Here is a 25,967-nt window from a genome sequence, read left to right as displayed (position 1 = left end):
ACTGATGGCGCGCTGGCCGCTGATTGGCTAATGAGAGGGGGTAAATATTATGGTATAGCGTCTCCAATTTTGGAGCTGACCCGGACTATAGTGACTGACATTGTAATTATGCTCAAGTGCGTTCTTGTGCGTTTTTATGATGGTAGGTAGGTAATACTGGTCACTGCGACATGTACGAGCTACGTGTACCCAGGACGATGAATTTTGGCAGTAAAATTTCTTATCAACAACAGTGGAAAGACAATTGTTCAGAGCGGGGCACTAAACTTACGAATGCCTAAAGACTCTCGTTGCGTTACGTAAATATGCGTAGACACGCATGCAAACTTTTTTTTTTCATAGGACACCTCATCATGCACGACTTGTCTACCATAAAAAGACGCTGTGCCCGGGGTTCACTCAATTCAAAGTTCTGCATCCCACGTATACATTGGTCGAGTGTCAACCACCATAGGCCCTTGGTCGAGAACCTGTGACAACATCGAATGGTATTTCTGCATACTTGCTAATTTCGGAGTCAACATCCTCCCCCCCCCCCCCCCCCCTGCACCAACAAAGACACATATCCATTTCATTGCTTGGGGAATGTTGAATATTACACCTAACTCTACGGGGTTGCAATCTCTTTCCCACCACAAATCACTTTGGTGAAACCGTCAATGTGGAGGGACACTGCTATTGTCCGCGAAGCCGCACTTCCATAGCTTTACAGTACATGTACCACTGCGCCAGACGTAGCCCTGCGTACGATGCTGTGTGTTCCGCTACAGCTAATAGCCCCGCTCACCACGTGAGCGGGGCTATTAGCTGTAGCCCCGCTCACCACGTGAGCGGGGCTATTAGCTGTAGCGGAACACACAGCATCGTACGCAGGGCTACGCCAGACGATGCTGTCTACACTTCATATTTTTAATGTTTCTACGTGTACATCCATTCGCCAAGTCTCAGCTGGGATGATTGACTACTAGAAAAGTTTCTTCATTCAAAAAATTGCAGGATTATGTCATTCTATCGTAACAACCTACTCCAGCTTATTATACCATGTAAATCCAACTTTCAACTTGTCTGCGACTCATATGGTCCTATATGAGCAGTCAGTTTCATCAGTATTATATAATGCTGACATCAAATTATATCGACGTACAGCGAACAAAAGAATCTTGCAACGATGGGAGCACGTTCTGTAATTTGATCTTTTTTTAACCAATCATAAAATTGTAATGAGACAAGCAGTTAGTGGATCACACGCCGCCGCCATTGGCTAATGTTTGTTTATTAACCGGGCTCCACTAACTGTCAATATAACAGCAACCCGTTGGCACCGCCCACTTCCCATTCATACCCTGTGTTCTAATAGCGTCTTTCACTCACTACAGTTCTACTCACTCGCTCATATCGACGCGCTCGTTCGCTTCCCATGCGTCTCCCTTTCATGGGGAGGTCTGAATATGTAAACTCTTGTTTCCTTTTAAGAGGCCTTTTTCGTAGACTGTAAATCGTTCCCAGCCGCTTTCCTGACGCTTTCCCCTCTACCACGTACATCCTAAGTGACCTTCGTCGTGAGGAAACCACCGCGTCTCCCTCCACATGTCAATGTGACGTGTGTGCGTGTGTCCCCGCCGCGTTCACGTTCACTTCTGCTGTTGACATGGACGATTGACGCTGCCATGGAATAGTCAGTAAGTCGGATTCACCGGGGCAGAATGGAGATGTCCGAATCGTTTATCTTTCCCGCTCGCCGAGCACAGTGGATTGTCAGCTCCCTGGCCTATCATTATGGTATAGACCGCGGTGTCGAGAATGAAATCGTCGTGCTCGCCGCTGGACTAGACCAATACCTGCAGGAAATATTTCACCACTTAGACTCGAGCGCCAACAGCCAATTACAGGCGCAAGACTTTGAAATTCTGTGCGACGTTTTGGGACTTACGAATTCCGACAGCGACCGAGAGAGCCATAGTTTACTGAAAGACTTGCCGCTAACTTTGGGTTTCAAAGAGTTCCATGTGCGACTGGGCGAATATTTCGCATCGCAAGCCAAGACAAACTATACCCCTGTCCCTGAGTGTACCCACGACGTCGAACACATAGAAAGTGACGTGCGGGTCCGACACCCCCGTACGGGACTCACCGTACATACCATGTGCGTGGAATGCTTCAGCAGTAAGCCAATTACTGAAATCTATAAATCGCTCCTGCATTCGCGCGGAAAGAGCAGCTGGGAAATTAAAGAGACAGTGGGGGAAAACGAGCGGAATCCGCGGTCTTCCAGGGGACTTGACACCCGCGATGCCAGGGCTAAGCTAGCACTAACACACGATGAGCTTCTCGCGATGGAAAAGTTGGAACAACAGCTGACCAATGCGCAGGAGGAAAACGAAAGTTTGAGGGAAGTTATCGAGGACATGAGACTAGCACTGCAAAGCAGCGATGCTCGGTCGCTGGCGATGCAAGTTGCCCTGCGCAAAAGTCACCTGAAACATAAAAAGTGCGAGGTGCAAGGAAACAAGTACAGTACGCGAAGTCCCATCACGCCGTCTCGGAGCATCGATGCTCTCATCTACGAACTCAACCATTTGCGAGAATCGCGCGACTTGCAGCTTGAAGAGGCTATGCAATTCACCCAACAATTGGAGATCGATCTGCTGAAGTCTAGGAAAGAGCTGCTTGATCTGGAATACGGCAATAACGTCTTGATTTCGAACCAGCGGGCCATGTACCAGGAACTTGCCAAGGCCAGGAAAATCGTGGAGGAGAGCCTGGCCAAAGTGCGGGAATTGGAAGAACAGTCGAAACAAACGCCAGGAAAGCAGCATCAAAAGCTTCTCTCTGTCAAACAGGAACTAGATCATCGCAGGTATGTTACAAAAACATCAAATCTAACACGTACGTGTTTCTGCAGAAGTAGAAAATACCACGTTGATGAATCGAATCATGCGTAGCGTTTGACGGTTCCCCAGGGCGCTACTTTGAAAGTACAATTCCCGTCTCAAGGTGAACAAGACAAAAAAAAGCAAAATAAGAGGTCTAAACAGTGAATGAACGAAAGAGCATCTTTTATATCAAACCCAAGTTACTTTATTTCGGCTTCATGTTTCCCTTGTTCACGCGTGCATCCGACCCAATAGCAATACACCCAGCGTTCGCTTACGCGTGCGTAAATGACATTCTGCAGACATGCTCACTTTCTACATGTAGTATTCACGGTACTGGCTGTCTGATAAGCGACCTATATTTCTTTGGTCCACCCTGCTAATCTGGACATCTGCTACTTAAAAAAGTCAACCACTCGAGCGGCTTAGCGACAATTAACCGTAGATCCCTATCTGTTGTGACAGACGTGTTCCCGTCATGAAAAAAAATAGACTTTTAAGTGTATATGTACTTTGTTCAATCTTAAGAATGTTGAGCTCGTTGTGATGGCTGCATGCAAATTGCTAATTCACGATATCCACACAGTTATGTTAGCCATGTGAACAGTGCATTGCAAGTACTCTGGTAATGTTGATTCCTCCATGCCTGTCTTTGTTACCTGGATGAACATGTGTTGTGTGCTGTGACTATAAGACTATAGAGGCTAGCCTGCAATATTAAAGCTTACATGCGTTCGTTACACTTTACATCCTTGTTCTGTCGGTTTGTAGACCAAAAATGGAGAGAGAGAGAGAGAGAGAGAGAGAGAGAGAGAGAGAGAGAGAGGGGGGGGAAAGCAATACCCAGAACAATATGAAAAAATGTCGTGCACTGTCTTTATAGCACAAAAACAATATCCTTTTTTGCAGTTTCTACCCATTATATATCATCAATAATTATCAAGTAAAACTCCTTGTAAAAGTGTTGATGAGAGAAGTTGGCAAATTGACTTACAAACAAAGAATGATATTAATAATGGTAAATTTGACATGGGCCAAAAAATTCCAACACTCATAAACCTAAGGAAATTTTACTAAACTTAAAATTGACCGAAATTATGAATAATTGAAAATTGTAAAGAAGTCAATTAAAAAATGTGGACAATTAATGTCAAGAGAGAAGTTTGGAAGGAGTATGGGCAAAGGCCCAAAAATGTCTGAATGCAAAGATACTCTGGCTAGGGATTAGACTAAGAAATTTGAAGACACTGTCTCAAGTCAGTGCCAGTGCATCTCAAATAAACAAGTGACTGGTACAAACCTGCGGCTCAGATTATCATTACATAAGTGGCAATATTGGATAGCTGATGATGTACATTACAAAAAATGATGCAAATAATTATTGGAGTAAATAAATGTAAACAAACAGTAGTTATGAATACAATACAATGTAATACAATACAATACAATATAATCTTTTTTGTCCTAATTTTTGGCAATCAGAATGGCACATGGCAGATGTGGAGAGACATTTGTGGCCAAGGGTAGCATGATAAATACGGGACATAGTAGGACAACTGACGCTATCATTTGACTCAATGCATTAATGTCAATTATCTAAGAGAACACCCAGGCTATTTACCTGATGATAGGCCTGAATCAGTATATTGCAAAATAAAAATACACCGTTTTTTGTCAAGGGTCATTTCAGTAATTGATTCTGATCCACACAAGTTTTACTACTTAGCAAAATGAGCTAGAAAGAAAGACTCAGTGTCTGTTGAGTAAAACAGTGGAAATAAAAACTACGGAGAAACGTGTAGACATATTGCTAATCTTGTAGGGGACAGTGGAAGAGTATAATCAACAGGTGGCGACATGTGGTCAATGGTTCTACTCCGGAATAAAAAGGACGCGATGCGTACGCCGTTCTACACACTCAGTACGCCCAAATAATCACGTGATGCCGGTACAAACAAACCCACATGTGTACTGAACGCGTATGGAAATACACGTACGTCTGTGCGCGTTTGCGCACATGGCTTTGTTTGTACCGTGGTCGATTCGAATTCCGGGTTGCGACATGTGGCCAATTACTGAAAAAGTCGATTTTCTTAAAAAGTCATATTTTTGAATTTCATGAATCTTCAAAATCCATGTGTCAAAGGTGTCAGATAGTTCTCGAATGGGAAACATCACATTCTCAATCACCAAGGTCACTGTCATGGTCTTCAACTGCAAAGGTCCCATTCCGGAAGGAACTTGCTCAGTGCCCACTGCATCTCATGATCTAGATGTACACCTGGACAAAGCTTGGCTGAGCTTGTGTGTGCCCAGTGATACCATGGCGGGGCAACTGTAACCAGGCAACCAGGTCATGATGCCATTTTTGAGCATTTCAGTGACTGTTGGCAGTAAATGTCAAAAGTGGGCAAGCAAGCTTCATAAATGGCATACTGTTAACTCTGTCAAATTTAAATAGCTCTTTTAACACGTGTCAATACTTGCCTGCCCTCTGTGACATGATTGCCTTCATAAATATTACCCTCTCAAGTTGTTTTTCACACCAGTAAACGCTATCAGAGATGACGGATAAAACAAACACCGACATATTTCTGTCTCCTATGTCTACAACCATCATCAATCACTGTTTTAACATAGTGGAGTTAGACAGAGACAAGTATGAGTGTCGATGTGTGGCAAAATATATGTCTACAACTCAGGCAACTCTACTGTAAACAGTTTTTTTTTTGACAATCTATCATTTATGTCACCCAGAGACATATTTTAAAAGTAGGGTCTTGTAAGAATAGTTACTTTCTTATTAGTGGACGTTTAGGAGATATTGTTGTTGATAAATCAGCATTAACAAGTTTTCAAAGTTCTGTTTGCCAGGTTTATTTTGTTGGACAACTTCAGGTACCATGTAGGTAGATCGCTGATATTGTAAAATCACCTCCAATACAGCATTTAAGGATGTGTATCATTGGTTAATTGTTGCAGCTACAGCAATAAATGTGTTCCTTCAGTCTTCTGTTTTACCAATATATTTATACATGTTAGTTTCTGACAGACAATGATCATTTGGCCGTTTCCACCTTGATAAAACTTATAAGATGTATATAACATCTGTAAACCAAGGTATTCAGTGAGGTTTATACCAGTGTTTTTTAAAGTACTAGGTTGTCAAGTACTATCTCAAACATTATCTTTTGACAATTTTCAAGTATTAAAATACAATCTGCAGCAGTAAAATACAAGAAGTTGGTTTGAATTTGGATATCTGTTGGTACCAATCAAGCAGACTTGTGGGTAATCTGTAGTAGTGTATATCAGATCAGATAATTCCAAGTGGGTGTAGATTAATTGCTGCATTTACTCACTGTGTGAATCAAGCTGATGACAGTCAGGGCACTTCATTTAGCTAGTGCCAGCAGCAAAGTGAAGCAATCTTTTGACATTTGAATTTATCCGGTGCTGCATGACCTTGATTGAAAACTTTACCCGAGGGCATGGTGTCTTGCAGTTCAACAAATTCCCAAGGTATATACGCAGACGGCGTTCATTGATTTTAAGTCTGTCAAATCTAGCCCAGTGAGAAACCTTTACAATATCACACTCTGAAACTTGCAATGGCTTTCCCTTAACCTAAATTCTTCAATGCCACTGGGAACAGGCTGTACTGCAGGCATAGACAGTGGAGTCTGAAGTTTTACTCTGAATGGCTCAATGGGTGTCCAGCCACAGATAAAGAGAATTGGCGCTTCCTTTTTGATTGTTGGGAAAATTGAAGCAATCCTTTGAAGTAGACGACACCTGTGGCCTTGTTAGAGCTGTTGTCAAAATCATATTGTGAGGTCAAGTTCTGTAACATACAGAACTTATTCATATATGTGTGTATGTACAACAGACTGTAATATCCCTTATCGAGCTAAAAATGATGGAAAACTTTGATCCCCAAAGGCTTGAAAGATACTAGTGGTTTTTAGTTCACCAATGACCGCAAGGTTGACTTTCCTTGTCAGTGATGGCTTTTTTGAAAAGAAAGGGGAAACGTTTTGTGCCGACAATGAGGAAATTAGGGGATGCCCTCAGGTGACTGACCTTGCCGTACAGAAGACTTCAGCATTTATGTAACAGGACATGTCTTTTCAAATGGTTTCAAATGATTTGCCAGTCAAAGTTTGGACTCTGTCGGTAAAAGCATAGAATTGGATTAGCAATCTTGAATACTCTTGTTAATAATATCAATTACTGGTACTCTTAGACAGCCTCTTGTTAAACACAACCAAACCTGGTTTCATTTAACAAGAGCACATGATTTCTGTATGATTCCTGCTTGTTTTAAATATATTTCCAATTCTTTTACACAAGTTCAACTTCTAATCACAAGAGCATGGTTATTCTTATTTTTATGTGAATCACAAGTAGCTGTTTCTAAAGTAAAAATAAACCCATGAAATTAGAGATAAATTAGCTCTATTGGCAAGACTACATCTGTCGTGTGAGAATTGCTCTCATTGGAGATAGTTAAAGTCATCAGAAAGCCTGTTTTTAAATCGCTTATTAACATGGATTATGAGAACAAGAGAGGAAGATTGATTTAAGCTCTGTCCAAACTTTGGTGACTTATTCCATCAAAGAAAGTTTAGAATTAACGAGTTGTGACCTTCACTATACCATCGCTCCATTTCTCTTAAGTCTGGCTATTTGGTCAGTCATTGTGGCTCTGAGCTCACCTCATCTCTCAGCATTTTCCTCAAAAGAAACATTTCCACCAATGAAAACACCTCAAAAGAAACATTTCCACCAATGAAAACACATTTCAACTGCAAGTATAGACAAGTACAAGTGTTTAACCTGTCTGGGATTTGACTTTCCATCATTGGCACTTTTTGTTTGTTTGTGTGTGAGTGATCTTGATTATCTTACATCTTGTGGTTTCCTGTATGAGAACCACACCGGCAGTCGCAACTACTCACAAAACAGCTCTTTAAAAGTTTAGAGAACCACCATTAGTATACTCACATCCAGGGATCTCCACAGTGATGTGTTTATGCAATGACAATCACATGTTTGCTAATGACATTTTAATCCACCAAATAGATTTAGAGGCAGATAAATCAACACAGGGCATGCCCTGGCTTTAAAACACGTCTGACCACTTTATGTACAGACGCCAGTGGATTACCAGTGATCAGTCATATACTATTACCACTGATTATTGACTGATCAAGGTACAAGTGTAACCATAGATACTGGAGTGCATATTCTCCCTCAAGTGTCTCTGCTCCAGCCAACACCGGTGCATATCCAGTTATAAAGGGGCTGGCTGTTCATTGACTTTATCCTAAGGCAAACTGAATGACTTTATAAAACTTTCAAAGGAAAACAGAACATCACGGCCATAAAAATGGTCGATATCAACGAGAACTAATTTGAGAACCAGGGAATTTGAACTGTGTCTTTAAGTTTGCCACAGTTAAAATGGGCAGTTACAGCGTGATCAGAAAGGCCATTCATAAGTCTGGTAAGGAAGTACATGTACTTGCTACAAGGAAAGTACAGATGAGTCAGATGACAGATGTGTACAGGTCATGACCTCTGAGAAATGAACAACTGAAACATGTATGAATGATTGTAATCTGCTACAGCCTGGTTTGATTGATAGATGTGCATGTGCATGTGTGTGTGTGTGTGGCATACATGTTGGGTGAGGTTGTTGTTTACTGAAAGCTATTAAACGCCTTGGATGGTTGAGTAACAGTAAAATGATATTTCTTCAAACTTTCACCCATATTGCCCTGTGTAATGGGTCCGCCTTTGCCCAAGACAGCACAGGGTTGGGCCAAAACGTGGAGGTAAAATGGTCACTGAGACACAGTGGCTGTCTAGTTCAGCATCTTGAAGAAGTGAACAGTGGATTATATCATGTTGTAGGGTTGGATGCTTGTTTCTAACATGCAAACAGCAGTTGTGGTCAAAACATACCTTCAGCCCTGCTGACAGATAGAACATAAACTGTGAAAGCTGAAGTAGTCAAATTTTTTCTGTCTCTCAGAAATGTATGCTAACACGTTGACAGCTCAAGTAAATTTCAAAACCTTCCTTCAGATACAGTATACCGATCTGTATTTTGACTCTCATCATATCCCAGAACAACATTGTTGGACTTCACCATTGATTGAAAGGTGTTTCCTTTATTTTTTTACAAAAATTTGCCAAAAGAGAGAATCTTGTCGAAATTGAAAGTCCATGTGTGTGCAATGTCTTCTCTGTGCTTGTATAAATTTGGAGCTGAAATACAGTTTTCTAGAGGAGGCACCATACATGGATACATCTTTGAAAAATGTTACAGCTGGGACTTCTATGAGTAACTGAACTATGCTTCATAGAGAGTACTTCACTTGTAGTTGCCCGTTGCAATATCTTCATGGTCAAAGCACTGTGTAGGTTAGCTGGAGCACTCATGTGTGAATCTGCCTCACCCTTCAATGCCCACGAATTTGGTCGATTTACCATACTTCATGGTCACTGGCATTTCCTCAACAACACATAGCTGAGGCAATACTCTCTGCTTCACGACTCAACAGCCCTTACCTACACCACTTGCTGCCATAACCCAGTCTGTCCTACTAAGATTTCAACCATTAAATTGCAGGATATAAACATTTATAAAAACGCAGTCAGAATTTTGTCGGGCTGTTTTCATTTTACCAGTACCGAGAAATTCCATTGACACAGATCATCAGCAAATTTCGTCTACATATTTCTCATTTCATTAGGGTGATCAAAACATTACAGCTGATCATATTTCTGCAATATCTTTGCAATATCTTCTGGGAATTACGGAATCAAACCACCTTTGTAAGAGGTTCCCACGACCAACCAGTCAGAGTCTTTGACAGGAAGAGATATGACGATAGTTTCTTTTGCTGAAAGTACAGTTGCGTTGCTTATTCCCAGGATTGCTTGTATGGATGGAATAAGCAAAGCATGTAATTCAAATAATCAATGCGAGGAAACATCTTTAAACAAAAAAAGATATGATAAATGAAAGTTATCACACTCTCAGAAAAAATTTACAAAAAAAAATGGTGGTAGTGGTATTGATGTAAAGGAAAATGTTTTGTCAGGGAGTTTAATTTACACAGCTTAAAAATATGGAAATACAGGTCTGTTTATGGACCAAAACTGTGTTACTTTGGATGAGAACATGTAAATTCTTTTAGTGGGGTTAAGGTCAAGAATGTGAGCGTACCACACAAGCACTGGACAGGTCTTTATCCCCCAATACAAATGAGGTTAGGTACTGCAGTACCTGTTGGTAACTGACAATCAACACTTCTGCCATCCATGTAGGCTTATCTTTTTTGGCTCCCTGTAAGTTTAAAAGAAAGGAAGTATCTGTGTTGCTACAGTTCAATTGACATAAATATGTAATCTTTTTGCAAAAATCATACTGAAACTGACTGGATGTGTAATTCAGAATGCAGAGTTGTTGTCAACAGAATGATACCTGTCCTATTTTTGGAAATGTTCATGATGGAATGTAGAAGGTTATGGACCAGGGAATCCACTGTATCCTAGATAATCAAGGGTCTCTTTGACTTAGAATTTACATTCTGACAGATACATTACTTGGTAAAAACATTGTTTAGTAGTACTTACAGACGTGTTTCACAAGAATATTCAGAAAAGTTCACTCCATGTATATGCATGAACTGATACGATCTGACAAATCTGGTCTAGTTTGACAGTTATCAGGCAACTGTTAATACTGCCATAGTGAACAATCAGTAACACACAATGGGAATACAGTCTGGCAGGAAGGATGAAGGGAAGGAAGGACAGTTTTCAATGAGACCAGCTGAAAGTGTAATTATTCAATGCCCATTATCTGTCTGTCTCACTCTACCAACGGTCCATTGGTATGAAGGTACCACGTACTGTACCTGACATTGAAAAAGACACAACCTGACAAGGCTGGCTGTTCAAAGACACCGCTGGAAATGGAACTGATGTTTTGAAACAAAGACCAAAATGACCGTCAAACTGATCTTGAGTCAAACCAAGGCAAACTTGATGGTAAAATGACCAGTGTTGGACTGAAAATAAATGTTGGTCATGAATAAATGCAGCTTTCCTTCAGCTTGAGTGCTGTGTCATCAACAAAAACTTGCGTAAAACAGGAAAGACGCACCAAAGTCCCTCAACACTTTTCCTGTTTACAAGAGCAGCTTTTTCACTGTTCCTGCCTTTGTATCTAATTAAGAAAATATCAAAAGCCTTGTGCAGTGACATTTCATTGACAGTTTAACTGCAGATATGTCAAGTTACCAAGCGGGCAGCATCGTTTGGAAGACAATAACCAGACAACGCACCATAAGTATTGTCCACTCACATGGGATTTTCAACACAAGGCAAGATTCTTCCGATCATCATTATTAGTCTCTCAGCTATTCCATTGAAAGTTATCAGAGCAAGTGAATTAAAGAGCTAAAGGATTACAATCCCTGTGGATATATCACCGGGTGATGGCTTGTTAATTTGGGAGGATTTAACACATGTCACTGGTGCACTTTACAATATACAGGCATCTCTAAATGGAACATTTTAATGAACATCTTGGCAGGGCTTTACTGAAAGAGTTTCTTTGTCTCAGACTTTGTAACTGAACGCCTTTTGGCTTTCCCAAAGCCGATTACTTTTCTCAGGCAGTGACAGGTCAAAAGTCACATGTACATCCTAATTTATGAGTGGTGAAGAAGCACATGTGATTAAGCTTGGAAAAACATTGAGAAAACATAGAGGCTCAATTTGTCTACCTCTTTGTAAAGAAAATACATATCTTGCAATATTACGAATATTAAAATCAATTGTTTAATGTGAAATTTTTCAAACTGAACCATAACCCTAGTCATCTGTGATGACCAATGAGACAGCTAATAAAAAGAAACTAAAAATCAAATCACACTTCACCAGCAACACTATCAAACCTTGTTTTATTTGAAGGCAAAAGCTGAAATGAGATTTTACAACAGTGTCTATGGCTTGAAAAAGACATGACAAATTGACAAATACATTCATAACATTATCACATACCACTTGTATTCAATTGAAACTCAGCTGGGCATCCCATACATATACCACACTTTTAACTGTCAAAGTCCGGAAATGCTTCCCACTCATTAAAGTCTAGACAAGCAGACACTCCCGGTGGAATGAATCACTTCAATTTATGCGCGCATATGATTAAACTGAACAATATGTTGAGCCATGCTGACGAAAACAAATGGAGAGTTGTGAGATTTCTCGTGACAGAAATCAAAATTTTCAGCGTCTGACCACAATGGCCCATGGCAGTGAAAACATGTATTTCATTACGTACATGGTTTAGCTAGTTCAAAAGTATGTGGGCCATTTCCTATGACGTGAACTAGGTTGTGTGTAACATGTTGACGTTATCACACTTCCACTTGAGCAGCCACTGAAATGGATCCAAGAAATCCCCGGGCTAACCTAGTTTCTAAACCGTGCACGTAACTACAAGCATACCTGTGTGACCCAACTCACCCCCTGAAATGTGATTCAGTTCTTTCACACACTTTACACAGAAAAACAGAGTCAGGTGGTCCCTTGAAAAGTGATCTAAACCTTTCTTTTAGCACAATTTTCCGTGATTGTAATTTTTCACCTAATGACATAAACAGCTTTCTTTATCTTCCTGTATACTGAAACCACAGAGCACTGACTATACTAGGTGCTGGAGATTTTTGTGGCTGCCATAGATAGCCCCTTGCTGTGAAACTGAGTACAGGATATCTGAGAAGTGAACTATTTATGAGGTCATACAGAAGACTAGCAAGGATTTCAAGGGAGCAGTTCAGTCCAGTGTTATTGAAACTAATCACATAATTTTGATTGGTCACGCAAACTTCTAAATTGATCCATGAGTTCTCATAAATTCCTTCTATCTTTTTATAGATGCTAATAGTGATATGTACATAAACCACCTTATCAAAGGTCAAACATAAGATTTATCTGGTGAAAATTGTTTCCATTCTGTTTATTTTCCATGAGAGTTCATGTCCTAATATTAAATCAGCTTGTTCGACCTTTTAATGAATGAAGATTTTAAAAGTTCATGTGTCAGTGGAAGCTTTGAGTAAATGTTAGGGCAAAGTATTTGAAAGCATAAATGTACTCGTACAATTCATTTGTTTTTCAGTTGTTAATGCATAGATTTGATTCTAATACACAGTGAAGTATTCACGTAATGAAAGCATGGATATTTTGAGACAGAATTCTGTGTATTTGGTCATGGGATAACACTGTATATTCCTCTATATGCTAAAATCTTTGAAAGGCGTTTTTTTTCCCATCTACTATGTACATGGTGATTTTGAGCAATTTGCATATAAATGATTTTTGTATTTAGATATTCATCACATAACAAGATTAATTGGCCAGAGATGGTAAAACAAGGAAAAATGTACAGTGCCTTTCAACATTTCCATTTTGTTACCATGTCAAATCACTTTTTTGCATACCCCTTTTGTAAAAAATAAAATCATCTGAAATTCAGTATTTGAATTAAGTATCATATAAAAATGAAAATATTGTCACAACATTGAGGTGGGGACTTTTGATATCAATATACAGCAATCAAACATGGACTGAAAAATATAGGATCACCGGTCTTGATATATCTTATTATTTTCATTTTAAGAAAAGTGAAATTGTAGGTCGACCGATCAAGTCTTTTTCTGTTTCAGAAATTTCAAATTTTCCATTCATCTCCAAGATGCCATGAACATGTGTACCACTTATTTTTTATGAGCAAAATGAATTTGCTCAGTGATGCATTCACAATTATAGGAAATGAATAGATTATTATTCATCTGGCAATTGAATGCAAAACAGCAATATTTCACAATGTCTGGGTTTAATTATGCATATTATCTGGAGGACTTTTTGCATATAGATCAGTTCAAAGGAAATCCAAAATTTTATTTTTATAATGGACTGCATCCTTTTATGCTTTCCTGTTTTTTATCTTTCCGTAACAGCTTGATGGAAAACAGCGACGGAGATATGCCTCAAGACTGTAAAGAGAGCAGCCACACCTGTCAGGTTTCCCACCAATCAGAACGCACCTCACCAGCAGGTGATTCTGACACATCTGGTGGGGACAACCAATCAGAAGGCAGCACTACAAGTAAGTGATATCATTTCTTGAAATCTGAGTTGACATGACATGTATGTTGTTAAAACAGGGGCCTGTACCTGGCTTTCCACAGTCATGTTGTTTATTTAGTAATTATTGCATGACTAGCAGTGCACTACAGTTTCAGATACGGGCGTCCAGCACAAAGACAGCGATACAGTTCAGTCTGCGGCTGACTTCACAAGGTGAAACGGTTCACTTAACATACATCAAACACACCTCCTTAAAGTCAACCAATAAATAGTTATTTCCAGAGCGTTCTCAGTGGCATGCAGAAAAAAGACGCTGAATCAAGTCGCTGACTAATGGATTCCATTTTCTAAATTACTTGCAAAACTTTTACACACATTCCTCAAAATCTCTCTGTACAAAGTTTTCCAATGCACTGTCTCCCACACACCCACCCACTCAGTGTTCACTGAAGACAACTGCAGCAGGGTCTCCAATCATAACTTGCTCCGGAAGAGCTGTCCCAAGCCACTGTGTGTGTGTGTGTGTGTGTGTGTGTGAAAGAGTCACTTTCTGCTGGAGAAAGAAATCTTTTGCATGAAAGGCTTATCACAACTTACAAGTCTAACCTTGGACAGCTGTGTGGTTTTACACACATAAAAATTCCTGCCCTTATTTCGTGATTCCCAGGAGAGCATCCTTGGGCATTCATGTGTTACTTCTGAATAAAGCTGTATAACAACTACCGGTATTCAATGTACATGGCTGACCTAGAGTGGAGTATCCTACACTTTTTTCCAATGAATGGACATCATACAACTTTTGATATTTTCACAACACAAATCAGCCCAAATTGTGTGCACCCAAAGTGATCTAAACAATAGCATTTCATTTGCCTGTTTCAGATATATGCAAAAAGAACAACAGCAATTAGGGTGTGATGACATACAATGCATAGGAAGTAATATATTTTGGTACACAAAGTACAGGAAATTTTGACAGTGTCTTTACATATTAATGAGTTGTTTTGGTTTTTTTTTCATTTTAAAGCCCATGTCAAGCCTTAGATTCATCCCAGTATAGTATTTATTTCAATTCCAGATAGTAATGCCAATCTGCTATTTATATTGTGTGAAACAAAAATTTCACGGCATAATGTAGACACTAGAGCAAAGTGCATCTCAATCACTAATGCATTTTATATTTTGCCTAAGAGGAAACTCCTTGGATCCCATTCAGTGGTCTTGGCCTGTCAACTTGACAATGAAGTTTCCATTTAGTAGGTACCTTGCACTTAGCTGAAAGAAAAACACTAGTCAGCAAAAGAACTTACGTTGAATACTCCTCTTTCCCAAGGGTACAAGAAACCCACTCTGGATTGCCCCCTGACGTCAACATACATGTACTCAGCCTATCACTTTGTAAATAATGGATTATAATTGAAATTAACATGCTTTTAATTGATCTGGTTACCTGTCATTTTGTCAATGTCTAATTGGTCTTTATCTGGTAGATACCTACATTGTCAAGTTAATGTTTGTGTGTGCGAGTGTCTATGTATGTTTGTATGGATGGATGGATGGGTAAATGGATGGATCGATGGCTGGCTGGATGGATGGATAGAAGGATGAATGGATGGAAGGATGTTTTTAATTTTGTTGTACATAAATGGTGACTACATTTCTATGATGTCCATGATCTTGTCCTTACAAGTTGAACTGTTTGAAGCACCACACTGACAAATGATTACTTTCTAAAAAGTCAGTTCAAGCTCCATGTCTTCCATTGTTTTTAATTCTGTTTGTAAGATTCAGTTTCTTCTTCTTCGTCTCCTGACATCATGTCATGTTGAAATGCCTTGTTTTCACATTCTTATCAATGTGATCTGTTTGTATGTCCAATGATATTTTGTCAACCGAATTTTGGTCTGACTTGAATTTGTGAATATGTATCATACACAGTGTGTAAAGAACCAATCAAAGCATGAAACTAGCAAAGTTGGTATTGTTCACCCTTCAACAATTACTGTTTGTTTGAACCAACAGGTGAAGATCAGATGTTCCGTGCTGTCGAAGGCAGAGCAGGTAGGTTGACATCACAGATTGTTTTCCACTATATAGAAACTGTATGATTTATATGCAAATTATGTGACACCACAAATAATATGACAATGAAATCATGGCTAACAGCTCTGACACTGAAGTTATAAAGATGGTCAGATTCACAAAAAAGAGCAGGTTCTCTACTGCAGACATTGAAATAGTTAATAAGTGTATATACAACAGGATTGTACAGCCACAAATGGCTGTTCTTCCTTATTATTTTGTAATGTGATCATCTGACTATTGGCATAAATGTCCTTCAGTTTTGTTTGTTTGTTTGTAATGTGTTTGTTTTTAGGACAGGGAATATTGACATTTTCTCACAAAACTAACAGCAGATATATTTATCTCTTTTACCAATATACTGCAATTGGGAACATGTTAACAAAAACATGGTTACAAAATAATTGCAGTGGAACCGTAATCCTCTCAGTAAAGGACAATCATTCAAGCATCATGATGTGGATTTTATGTTCTGTCTTGTTCCAACAATATGAAAATCATGAAATAACTTTCCATGTCATCAAAGAGATTATATACAATGCACAGTGCCAAGTCTTGTGACAAATGAACCATATCCCCCTTGGGAATCTCACTGAACCAATTTTATTTGAATTTCTCTAACAAAAGCATCTGACGAAGAAAACCAGTGGCAGGAAAACGTTGAAAATGATGAAGTGTTTGAGAAAACAGAGAATAACGTGACCTTAGAGAAACTCCAGATTCAGAACGAGGAATTGATGGAACAGTTGGAGAAGTCCGAGGAAACCAGATTGGCAACTGAAGAGGAAATGGAAGAGGTACATTATCTTTATTTTGTGTTCTATTTTTCCTTCATTTGAAAAATTCATGATTTTTATCTTGTATATAGATACAATAGACAAGATAAGACATTGAAAAGCTGGTAGGCCAGTGTTTCCTCTCATTGATGACATTTCTGTACTTTCAAGTCCATTGTACATGTAGGAATGTTGAGAAATTCATTACATCAACCCTATACAGTAATACATGAAATATGTAAAAATTTGGAAAGATATCTTTCACGTGAGAAATTCTCTTGCAAGAACTTTCTAGAGTCTGTGAGATATCAATTTAGCTGTGAGTGTACGTTGTCAAATTATTTTTGTAAGTGCAGACATCAGGTTTCAAAGTTCATTCGCAACGGCTGCTACACAGTCAATTAGGTTAGAAGCATTGGAAACTGACCGGAACTTGCATTCCATGGATGTGGCTAGCCTAGCCCATCTCTCTCTCTATTAAAGCCGGGGTCACAAATGAATGAAATTAGTCTCTGGGCACATAACTGAGACTAAAAAACCCATGAAAATTGCTCAGTACTTGTACTTCAGTCATGGTAGTTGGCGTCATCATTTATTGATGACACGGTAAATTGAATTCCAAACTATGAAAGCCCCGAGGGTGATTTACAGATGGCAATTACTTCTGCCTCATCATCCCCAGCGTCTGCAGACAGACCTTATTCTCCTGACATAGGGCTTCTTTGTCCAGTCTTTGGCTGAGGTACAATTTATGAGTTTCACAGCGACACACTGGCATCTGAGAAAATCTTCAGAACAAGCCAAAACAGTGGGGCGTTTCCACAAATTGTTAAAGATACTACACAAACTAACATCAAAGATAAAGCCAATTTTTTTCAAAATTATTACTGGTTCATTTTTTATATCGAATGTCTAAAATCTGAGTAAAAGTGTTGTAAGGTAACTTATTATTTGATGCCCAACCTTTTTAAGTGGGTCCAAATGCCTTTTTTATTTCTTCTAGCTAATGATTTAAAGTGCAGCAAAGTCATAAATAAGTTCTGTTGGCTGATTCAGAAAAGATCATTTCAACAAATGCAACCATTTGGAAAACTAACTGATGTGAAAGGGCACAGAATTAACTGGTTTGAGAAGGCTTTTAAAATATTAGTACACGTGGACCTAGTAGAACAAACAAATTGATATTATCAACTTGCATCAATAGCTCAGCCAGTGTGAAGCATCTTTCCTATTATAAAATGAAATTTCATGTCGTAATTTTGGAACGACGGCCTGTCAGCTGTGACCATCCTATTACCTTCTGTTAGTCTGACTCTAGTATTCCTTAGATCCGATTAATCTTATCTCTTTTTTGATCACTCAAATCTACCAGATGAAAGCAGACTTATTTCAAGAGATTCAGTTACGAATACAGGACTGTGAAGTGTTGCAGTACGAGCTGCAAACGCTAGAAACCGAGCGGGTGCGACTTTCCCTGGTTGAGGAGACTCTGATGGAAATTGTGGCCCTACTCCGTGAACTGAGAACAATGGTAAGTCAGATACTGAACAGCCAACATTTCACCTGCAGACATTCTGTACTTCCGGTGCAAAAAACAAGAAATTCTACAATGTGAAAATTGAATATGTGGTCTCTGGTGTTTACAGTCACCATCTTGACAACAATCATCATTCTCACAAAGATCAAATTGAGGTAACAAGTTTACAGCAGTAAGTTTAACAAAGACTGCGCAAAATCACAGACTGGCGAGACAAAATATGATGGAACAAATTTGACAACTTGGATACTTTAAGGTTATATGTGTGACATGGGCACAAACCCAGTGACCTCTTGTCTCTATATCAAGGGAGAGGCTTGTCACCAAATATAATGAGGCTTTTCTATGATTTAAAGGAAAGCATGAAGGTAGAGAGGGGAGCAGAGGTTAAATACACTTGAGTGAATAATGAGCTTCGTTGCATGCCAGGAAGGGTGTGTGTGATGGCCGACCTGTTCTGCACATGTGATAACCATTCGACCTGTTGCGGACCAGTGCATTCAAGAGTGTGCTTGGTTGTTTCGGCATCAGGCAATAAAAGAAACAGTCAAGGAATAAACTCATAAAACTGTCCATGAAACAATAGAAAATCTGTGCATATGGCCTTCAAGAAAAACAGTTTCATGACTGCCGCTGATTGTTTAATTCATTGAAGGTTGGGAATAACATTGAATTGGTACCTGTAATCGCCACATTAAATTAGGCTGAATGTCGTTTAATTTGAAAACAGCAAAACCATCTTATAAGTGTTCCATACTTCAGTATCAAAGAAAGTCTTACTGTAACTGCAACTGTGAACTTTTGAGCTGTGTGCACTTCAAAACACTTGTCTTGACCATTCCATTCCTGTGCTCTCATTTTCTTGCAGAAAATGTCTCGCCGATCACTTGGGAAGATCGTCATGGATACAATTGAAATCTGTCACTATGGCAACAGGGACATGGAACCAGGTATGTGGATATGGAAAGAGGGGTTTCAGTTTTTGGATAAGAGAAGCATACACATCTGCCCTCTGATATCAGGACACCCTAGTTGATTTGTTGCTAATGCTTGCTTATAAGCATAGTAAGGTCACAAAGGAATATTGTGTAAGCTCAAGTAATCTGCTAGGGCTATCGATTCCATGTCAGCTGTCATATTTCACCAGCTACTCCTGATTGGCATAAACTTGGCACCAGATTGGTAAAGCTGTACCAATTCTAGTTTGTGTTTTTTTTTTCCAAAATTGACCTCGTGTAAAATTTGCCATCTTTAGAACACATGGGGACTAAAATCGGATTGGGATGAAGAGAAAAGAAGTATGTCATTTACTGTACACACTCAACTTGCCGGGCAGACATGGATGATGTATCTCTTAAGAAGTCAATTTGAATTCAACAACTGAAAAATACCACTCCACATACACAATCTTTATCATCAATAGGTTGGAGGAGGAATGGGCGTTAAGGTTTTATCGTCTTCCTGGGTATGAACACACTGTTCACAAGGGGATAAGCATGGCTAAGCTTGGAGTATTTGCTCTTTCATCCCACCACACACGATTACTGCTTACTTACCAGGGCCCAGAATTTACATTTTGAAGAACTCTGTGTAGAGTTATTGAAGCAGGGGCAAACAGTTTGGGTTAAGTACTTTCAATGCGTTTGTCCTGATGTATTCGTGGGACTTCCGTTCTCCTTACATGTGAAGTTATTTGAACAATCTGGAATGTTTGTTTTGACTTTAACATTACACAAATAGTGTTTACTTCAATACTTTTTTCCCAACTTCTTCTCTGTTTCAATGCAGTATAGGTGTTAGGGCAGGTGTCCGTCTCATAGATTTATTTGTGCAGAATCAAAGCACCTGGATTTTGTGATTTCATTTGCAGAGCACGATGTCCGCAACTTTGTCAACTGCCTGCACAAACAGTTAATCCACTGCGATCTGCTGCAAGAGGCCTTTGCAGCGAGGCGTGCTGCCGCCAACATGAGAATGGAGCCCTGTGCTGAAACGCTGGTCGAGCAGGCACAGGCCATATTGGAAGCTGAATCAACAACTGGAAGCCAAGAAGCTCCGACTGAGCAGAATGCCTCCGGAAAAGAAATCAGTACAGATACAGCGGAACAGCAGACATTGTCTGACCCACAAACGCAACCCAGCAAGGAGGTGGTACCAGTTGCCGAATCCAAAAACAAGAAAGAGAATGAACCATGGATGGAGATCCAAAAAATTGCACCACTTAAAGATGAAACTTCAAAATCAGTGTCCTCCACAACTGGAAGTGGAACAGCAGCGGCAATACCCTGGCTGGAAAGCACAAAAACACAACCATGCCTTACAGAGAGACCAAAATTACACACTTACAGCATCGACAGGGAGACAGTGTGTTAGGTTCAAATCGGGCTTTTCACTTACTAGAATCTGAAATACTTTGAACAATATGGAAAAGACATTCCTCATTCAAAATACTCTGGACAATAACAAAGAGAAAGTCTTCACTCAAATATATTCTCATCTCATACTAAACTCAAATGAAAAAAAAAAATTTCAAAACATGTGTAGCAGAATCCTCTGAATAGCAGTTCTAATATGGATTGAGCTTCCACTTGTAACATTGCTTCCCAAATGTATGTTTCAAATTGTTTGTCAACAACAATTATCTATGCAGAATATAAATCTTAAAAATCCCTACCCCTAACTTTTTTTAAGAAAAAAACAAATATACGGAAAATAATCATTTTATAGAACACAAATATATTTTTGTTGATGATGATTAGAATCTGAAATTAAAAGTAAACTCTTTTGATGTAAAAGTTTTATACCTGTTGACAAAGAATTATATTTCGCAAAAATGAAAACCTGTCCACTTTTCATCTACACAGATTCCAGTATTTCAAAAGTTTCCCATTTCATGGACAGAAGATTCAGAAGTTTTGTCTGTTGCTAGTTGTTTACTTGGACAACTGACTACTCAGGTTTCTGATATTTTGTAATTTTGTATTTAATGGAAAAATTAAGAGTTCATTTTCATGGTTTTGACTTCTGCTGAAAATACTCTAAATTTTGGTGTCTAAGCTATGCATTTGAATGTTCACTGATTGTTAAACCCAATGAACTCCCGCAACTGTGAAAGTATGGATGTGTTTTTACCAGTTTTTAGCTGGCAGAACTGTTCTGGTGTGCTATTGTCCAAGTACTCTTGTATAGAGAACAGTCCAGTATACATGTACATTGTCTGTTGTCTAGTTATGTCGTTTTGAGATTTTTGCATTTTGGAGAAAATATTGTCATTTTATTCCAAGGAAAAGCCGAGTCTGAATTCCAACTGTTTTACCATTCTGATAACCAAACTCTTTGTCTCCAGTAGTTTTTAATATGTAACAGCTCAATTTCATTTTATACTGCTGGCTAAATTCACAGGAATTGATAAACCGTATGACAGTTTAAGATGCCTACGTACATGTATATCTTATACCACATCTTCATTGAGCTGAAGTTCAGCACTTTAACAAGATGTTGGATATTTTGGCAGCATTGTTTTTGCAAAAATTCAAGGTAAATAATTTGGAATTACAGTGGCATGTCTGCTGTGCCTTTATTAAGATATCTTTCATATGTTCAGGGGACAGTGTGTTAAGTGACTTCAGAATCGTGCAACCTGTACCAACTTAGGGACCTGACATGTGATAAGACACTGGAGGAAGCCTGAAAAAAATGAACTGACAATTAGTGAGTGACATTAAGCTAGCATATGTGAACAGTGTAGCATTTTACACAGGTTCCAAGATGAAAGATGGTAGATGAAAGCAATCATATTATGGGGCCATCAGATATTTCAGTATAAACTGTTCACCTTCAGTTTGATAACTTCAGCAAAATCAATAAATTTCTCATGTACATGTTCTTTGCAGTGTTGGCCATGAATCGAAGATTTTCAGACATGCACTTTTTCAAAACACAAACCCATTGAAAGGAATGAGATATAAAATGCAACAGTGCTTTTTTTTTCCTTCAAAAATGCATGTGCCTCTTGCAAATTGTAACCACTGCCCATGGTGATGTACGATGTCACTGTTTGACTAGTGAAGAAAACCTGGCAAGCAGACTGGGGCCACGTCAAAGGTGAAAGATTAAGCTCCTAATAACTGCCAAATGAGAAGTATCGGATCAATATTTGCTGTTACACTCAATAATATATTATCGCCTTGTGAACTGTTTGAAGAGGTTTTGTCTGGAGTTTGAAGTATGCTCACAGTTAGGCAATAATTGATAATCTCCACGTCCACATCGGCATTAGTAATCACTACCACAGTATTTTTATAGTCAGAAATATTTCCATCACTAGATGGAGACCGCTTGGATTTTTTTTCTGTTATGTGTGTCTGAGCAGTGTCCTGGAAAGCTGCTTCACTGGCTGTAATGATGACCTATTGAACTTGAGTATCCTGTTTTGGTCTTCTGAAAAAATCAACCATTACTCCATCATTGCTGGTGTACCGGTATTCTTGCTAGGATTTCATACACTGAAAAAATCAGTCAAGTATTTCTCAGTGACATCACAGCTGGCCAGCTCACTGGCGTAATTTATGATCAACGGTTGGTGAGATAGAGATATGGTACTTGAAATATCTTGCAGTTTATGTATTGGTGTTCTGTGTGATGCAAAACCTGGTTCAATACTTGCCACACTGAAATAATTACCAGTATTCACAACTTTGTAATCATTCAAAACTTGATTGGTAAGCATTTTTGTGACTGTTACGTGCAATTAAAGTATATAACCCTGGGGTAATATTAGGGAAATACAATGATTTCGTGTATGTTACACTGTCATCAACTTGCGTTTAGTTTTTTTAGTTTCTATTTCTACAAACATTTCAAAAAGAGTGTAAATCAAAGGACATGCATCCATACGTTTTTCTAAACAAATATGCCAGAAAAATGACCAAGTTTATGTTATGTTTATATTAACACTGATTATTATTTGTCTCGGATGTGTAGCTGACTGATGTCAACAACATACATGACGAACTGTGGAGTTGAAGCCAATCGATTCATCAAAGCTCTTCAGAATTAACAATTTTCTAATGAATATTGATTTCCCATAAATTTTCTAGCAAGCCGTGACCACTGCTGCTATTACTGCTGGAATTCATAAAGTGTAATTTCAACATCATAAATAGTCTTTCTCAGTCAGTTCAGGCACGGATACATGAAATCCAAGTATGATGTGGGGTAATGCATATCTGCAATAGAAGCTGTAAATCAAGACTGTATTACATGACCATGGTATTGACATTTAAGAGAGCCATGGACAGGGGAATATCACCTATCATACAAAAGAAATTGCTTTAAAATTGCCACAATTCCTCATGATATATGCCTATGAACTTGGTTAGAACTCACTTTGAGAACATCTAAATTATGCATATTCTGACTATTTTTATTCTGTCCCAGATTTTCAGCAAAAAACATACCAGATGCTGTTTGGGTACATTCATATTTCGTGAAAATATGTAATGTTTTGATTTGTAAGTTAGAGTCCTTGTGACCTAGTGACAAGTGTTAATGATGTTAGTTGTTCTATGTCTGGGGTAATATGTGTCTGCAATGGAAAGAAATCAATCTCTAAACCATTTGTGCCTTCCTTCTGGTGGACTGAAAAATACGCAGGTCAACATTTCCTGTTTTGGGTTTGCCAAAGGAAACCTAGGGGGTCTTATGGTAGCTTTCTCCAGTATGCAAGGTAGTCCATTAATCTAATAATACTACTTACCATTTGTGAAATTCCAAGCTGTTATTGAGATGGCTTTATCAGTCTTTCATAAATCAACACTCCTTTGTTTAGGATTTGTTTCATAATCACAAACATGGCATAACTTAATTTTTATTCACAAAAAGAAATCCAGCCAGTTTAAAATACTCAAAAGCAATAGTTTTAATAAGGTGTTCTAATGCTTTGTACAGTGTTGTCAAAAATTGTAAGTCCATTCTAGAATGTGTGTGGTAAGGTGTTTGTTGGTGCTTATTTTTAACATTTTATTTGTAGTTTGATAGTTTTTATGTTCAATTTTGGTGATTGGCCTGTATAAGGGTGAAATGTGTTTCATATCTCAATATAATATACTTTTCTGTTTGATGTATTTTTCACTTTACCATATCATATCTCTACGTCTGATTTCACATTTGGAAATGTGTTGTTTACTAAGTATTGGTTGTCATCAAAGAACATACCAAAACTGTTGAAGATTGTTGTATTGTTTAAACTGTTGAAAGTTGTTTTGTTTAAACTGTTGAAAGTTTAACTGTTGAAAATTGTTGTTTTGTTTATTACTGTACAAACATTTTAAGAGATGTGTTGCATAAATGTGCCATGGAAACTGCCTTCATCAATGATCAAGTGAATTATTGTGGTAGTAATTCCACATTGATGATACCCTGTGCTAACTTGTGTACGTTTTCTGATGTTGGGCACACTGAATCTGTAGCATATATGACACAGGCAGCCTGACGACACAAAGAAATAATGGGTGTGTATATTTGTTGGTACTTTTTTATCACAGACATACATATGGCAATTCATGAAAAGAAACCATTTAAAGAAGTTTAAAACTCAAAAAATACCAGCCTGTTTGATTTTGGACAAACTCTGTATCAGGTACTTTTTTAACACTTCACTGCCTGATTTTATGAAATTGTATTAGTCTCAGCTTCCGAAGATAATTTTCAGAAGCCAGAGAAAGAGCATCTTGGTGACAATCTCTGCATGTTAAGGAGAAAGAGAAAAAGCTCTCTGTTTAAATATAATTTGATGGTTCACAAGAAAAGCATAATTTAAAGATCCATTTTAAGAATGCAAAAATGTCAGTGTTGTAATGTTTAGTTGTATATTGTGATCACATTTTTATGTAAATGTTTTTTACTATATGATGTGTACAAGTCATGTTTCTCACTGTGGTCATGTACAATGTATTTTTAACACTATACTTATAACAGTGTCCTGCGCTTTCTTTTCTTATCTGTTTGTATAAAGTTGTTTTACATGTTAATTTCTGTATCCTCCATACAAGACAGCATACCTTTGCCACTGCAGTTATTTAAAGTTAACTTGAAAGCATGTAATATGTACTGAAGAGATTTCTTCTCAGCATGACCGACATATCATGTTGTATAGAAGACACACCATACACATGTCATACATGGTAAATAATGCAATTCATATTTTAGTTTTCCCTTCATTCCCTTTGATGTTCTGAAATCGTTTTTTTTGTCTGTACACACTCTCATGTACAAGTTATGGTTCCTACAACATATGCTACATTCTATTCTGTTCTTTTGTATGTATTTTTGTCAAGAGCAGTCACTTTCATTGGCTGAATTTAGATGTGATGCCTCTGTCTCTCTCTAGTGCTGTTTTCAAAACAACTCTTACACAATAAATTAACCACTATATGGAAACGTGTCTCTGTCATGTGACCATTTTTCATTCTTACTAAAGAGCGCCCTCAAGCGACAAACCCCAAAACGCTAAGAAAT

General features: G+C 38.5%; 1 protein-coding gene across 1 annotated transcript; it reads left to right on the top strand.

The window, feature by feature from the left end:
• The first annotated feature begins 1,303 nt into the window (after positions 1 to 1,303).
• LOC139135653 (EF-hand and coiled-coil domain-containing protein 1-like) lies at positions 1,304 to 25,889 on the top strand. The gene is made up of 7 exons (XM_070703174.1): positions 1,304 to 2,857; positions 13,925 to 14,073; positions 16,077 to 16,115; positions 16,764 to 16,933; positions 18,285 to 18,443; positions 19,318 to 19,399; positions 20,320 to 25,889. The coding sequence occupies exons 1-7, from the start codon at positions 1,704 to 1,706 to the stop codon at positions 20,820 to 20,822; spliced, it is 2,256 nt and encodes a 751-aa protein (XP_070559275.1). The 5' UTR covers positions 1,304 to 1,703; the 3' UTR covers positions 20,823 to 25,889.
• Positions 25,890 to 25,967: the final 78 nt, after the last annotated feature.

The sequence above is a fragment of the Ptychodera flava genome, chromosome 6 (assembly GCF_041260155.1).
Source record: "Ptychodera flava strain L36383 chromosome 6, AS_Pfla_20210202, whole genome shotgun sequence".
NCBI lineage: Eukaryota > Metazoa > Hemichordata > Enteropneusta > Ptychoderidae > Ptychodera > Ptychodera flava.
Note: the sequence above shows the minus strand (reverse complement) of the source record. Positions and strands in the feature narration are given on the sequence as shown.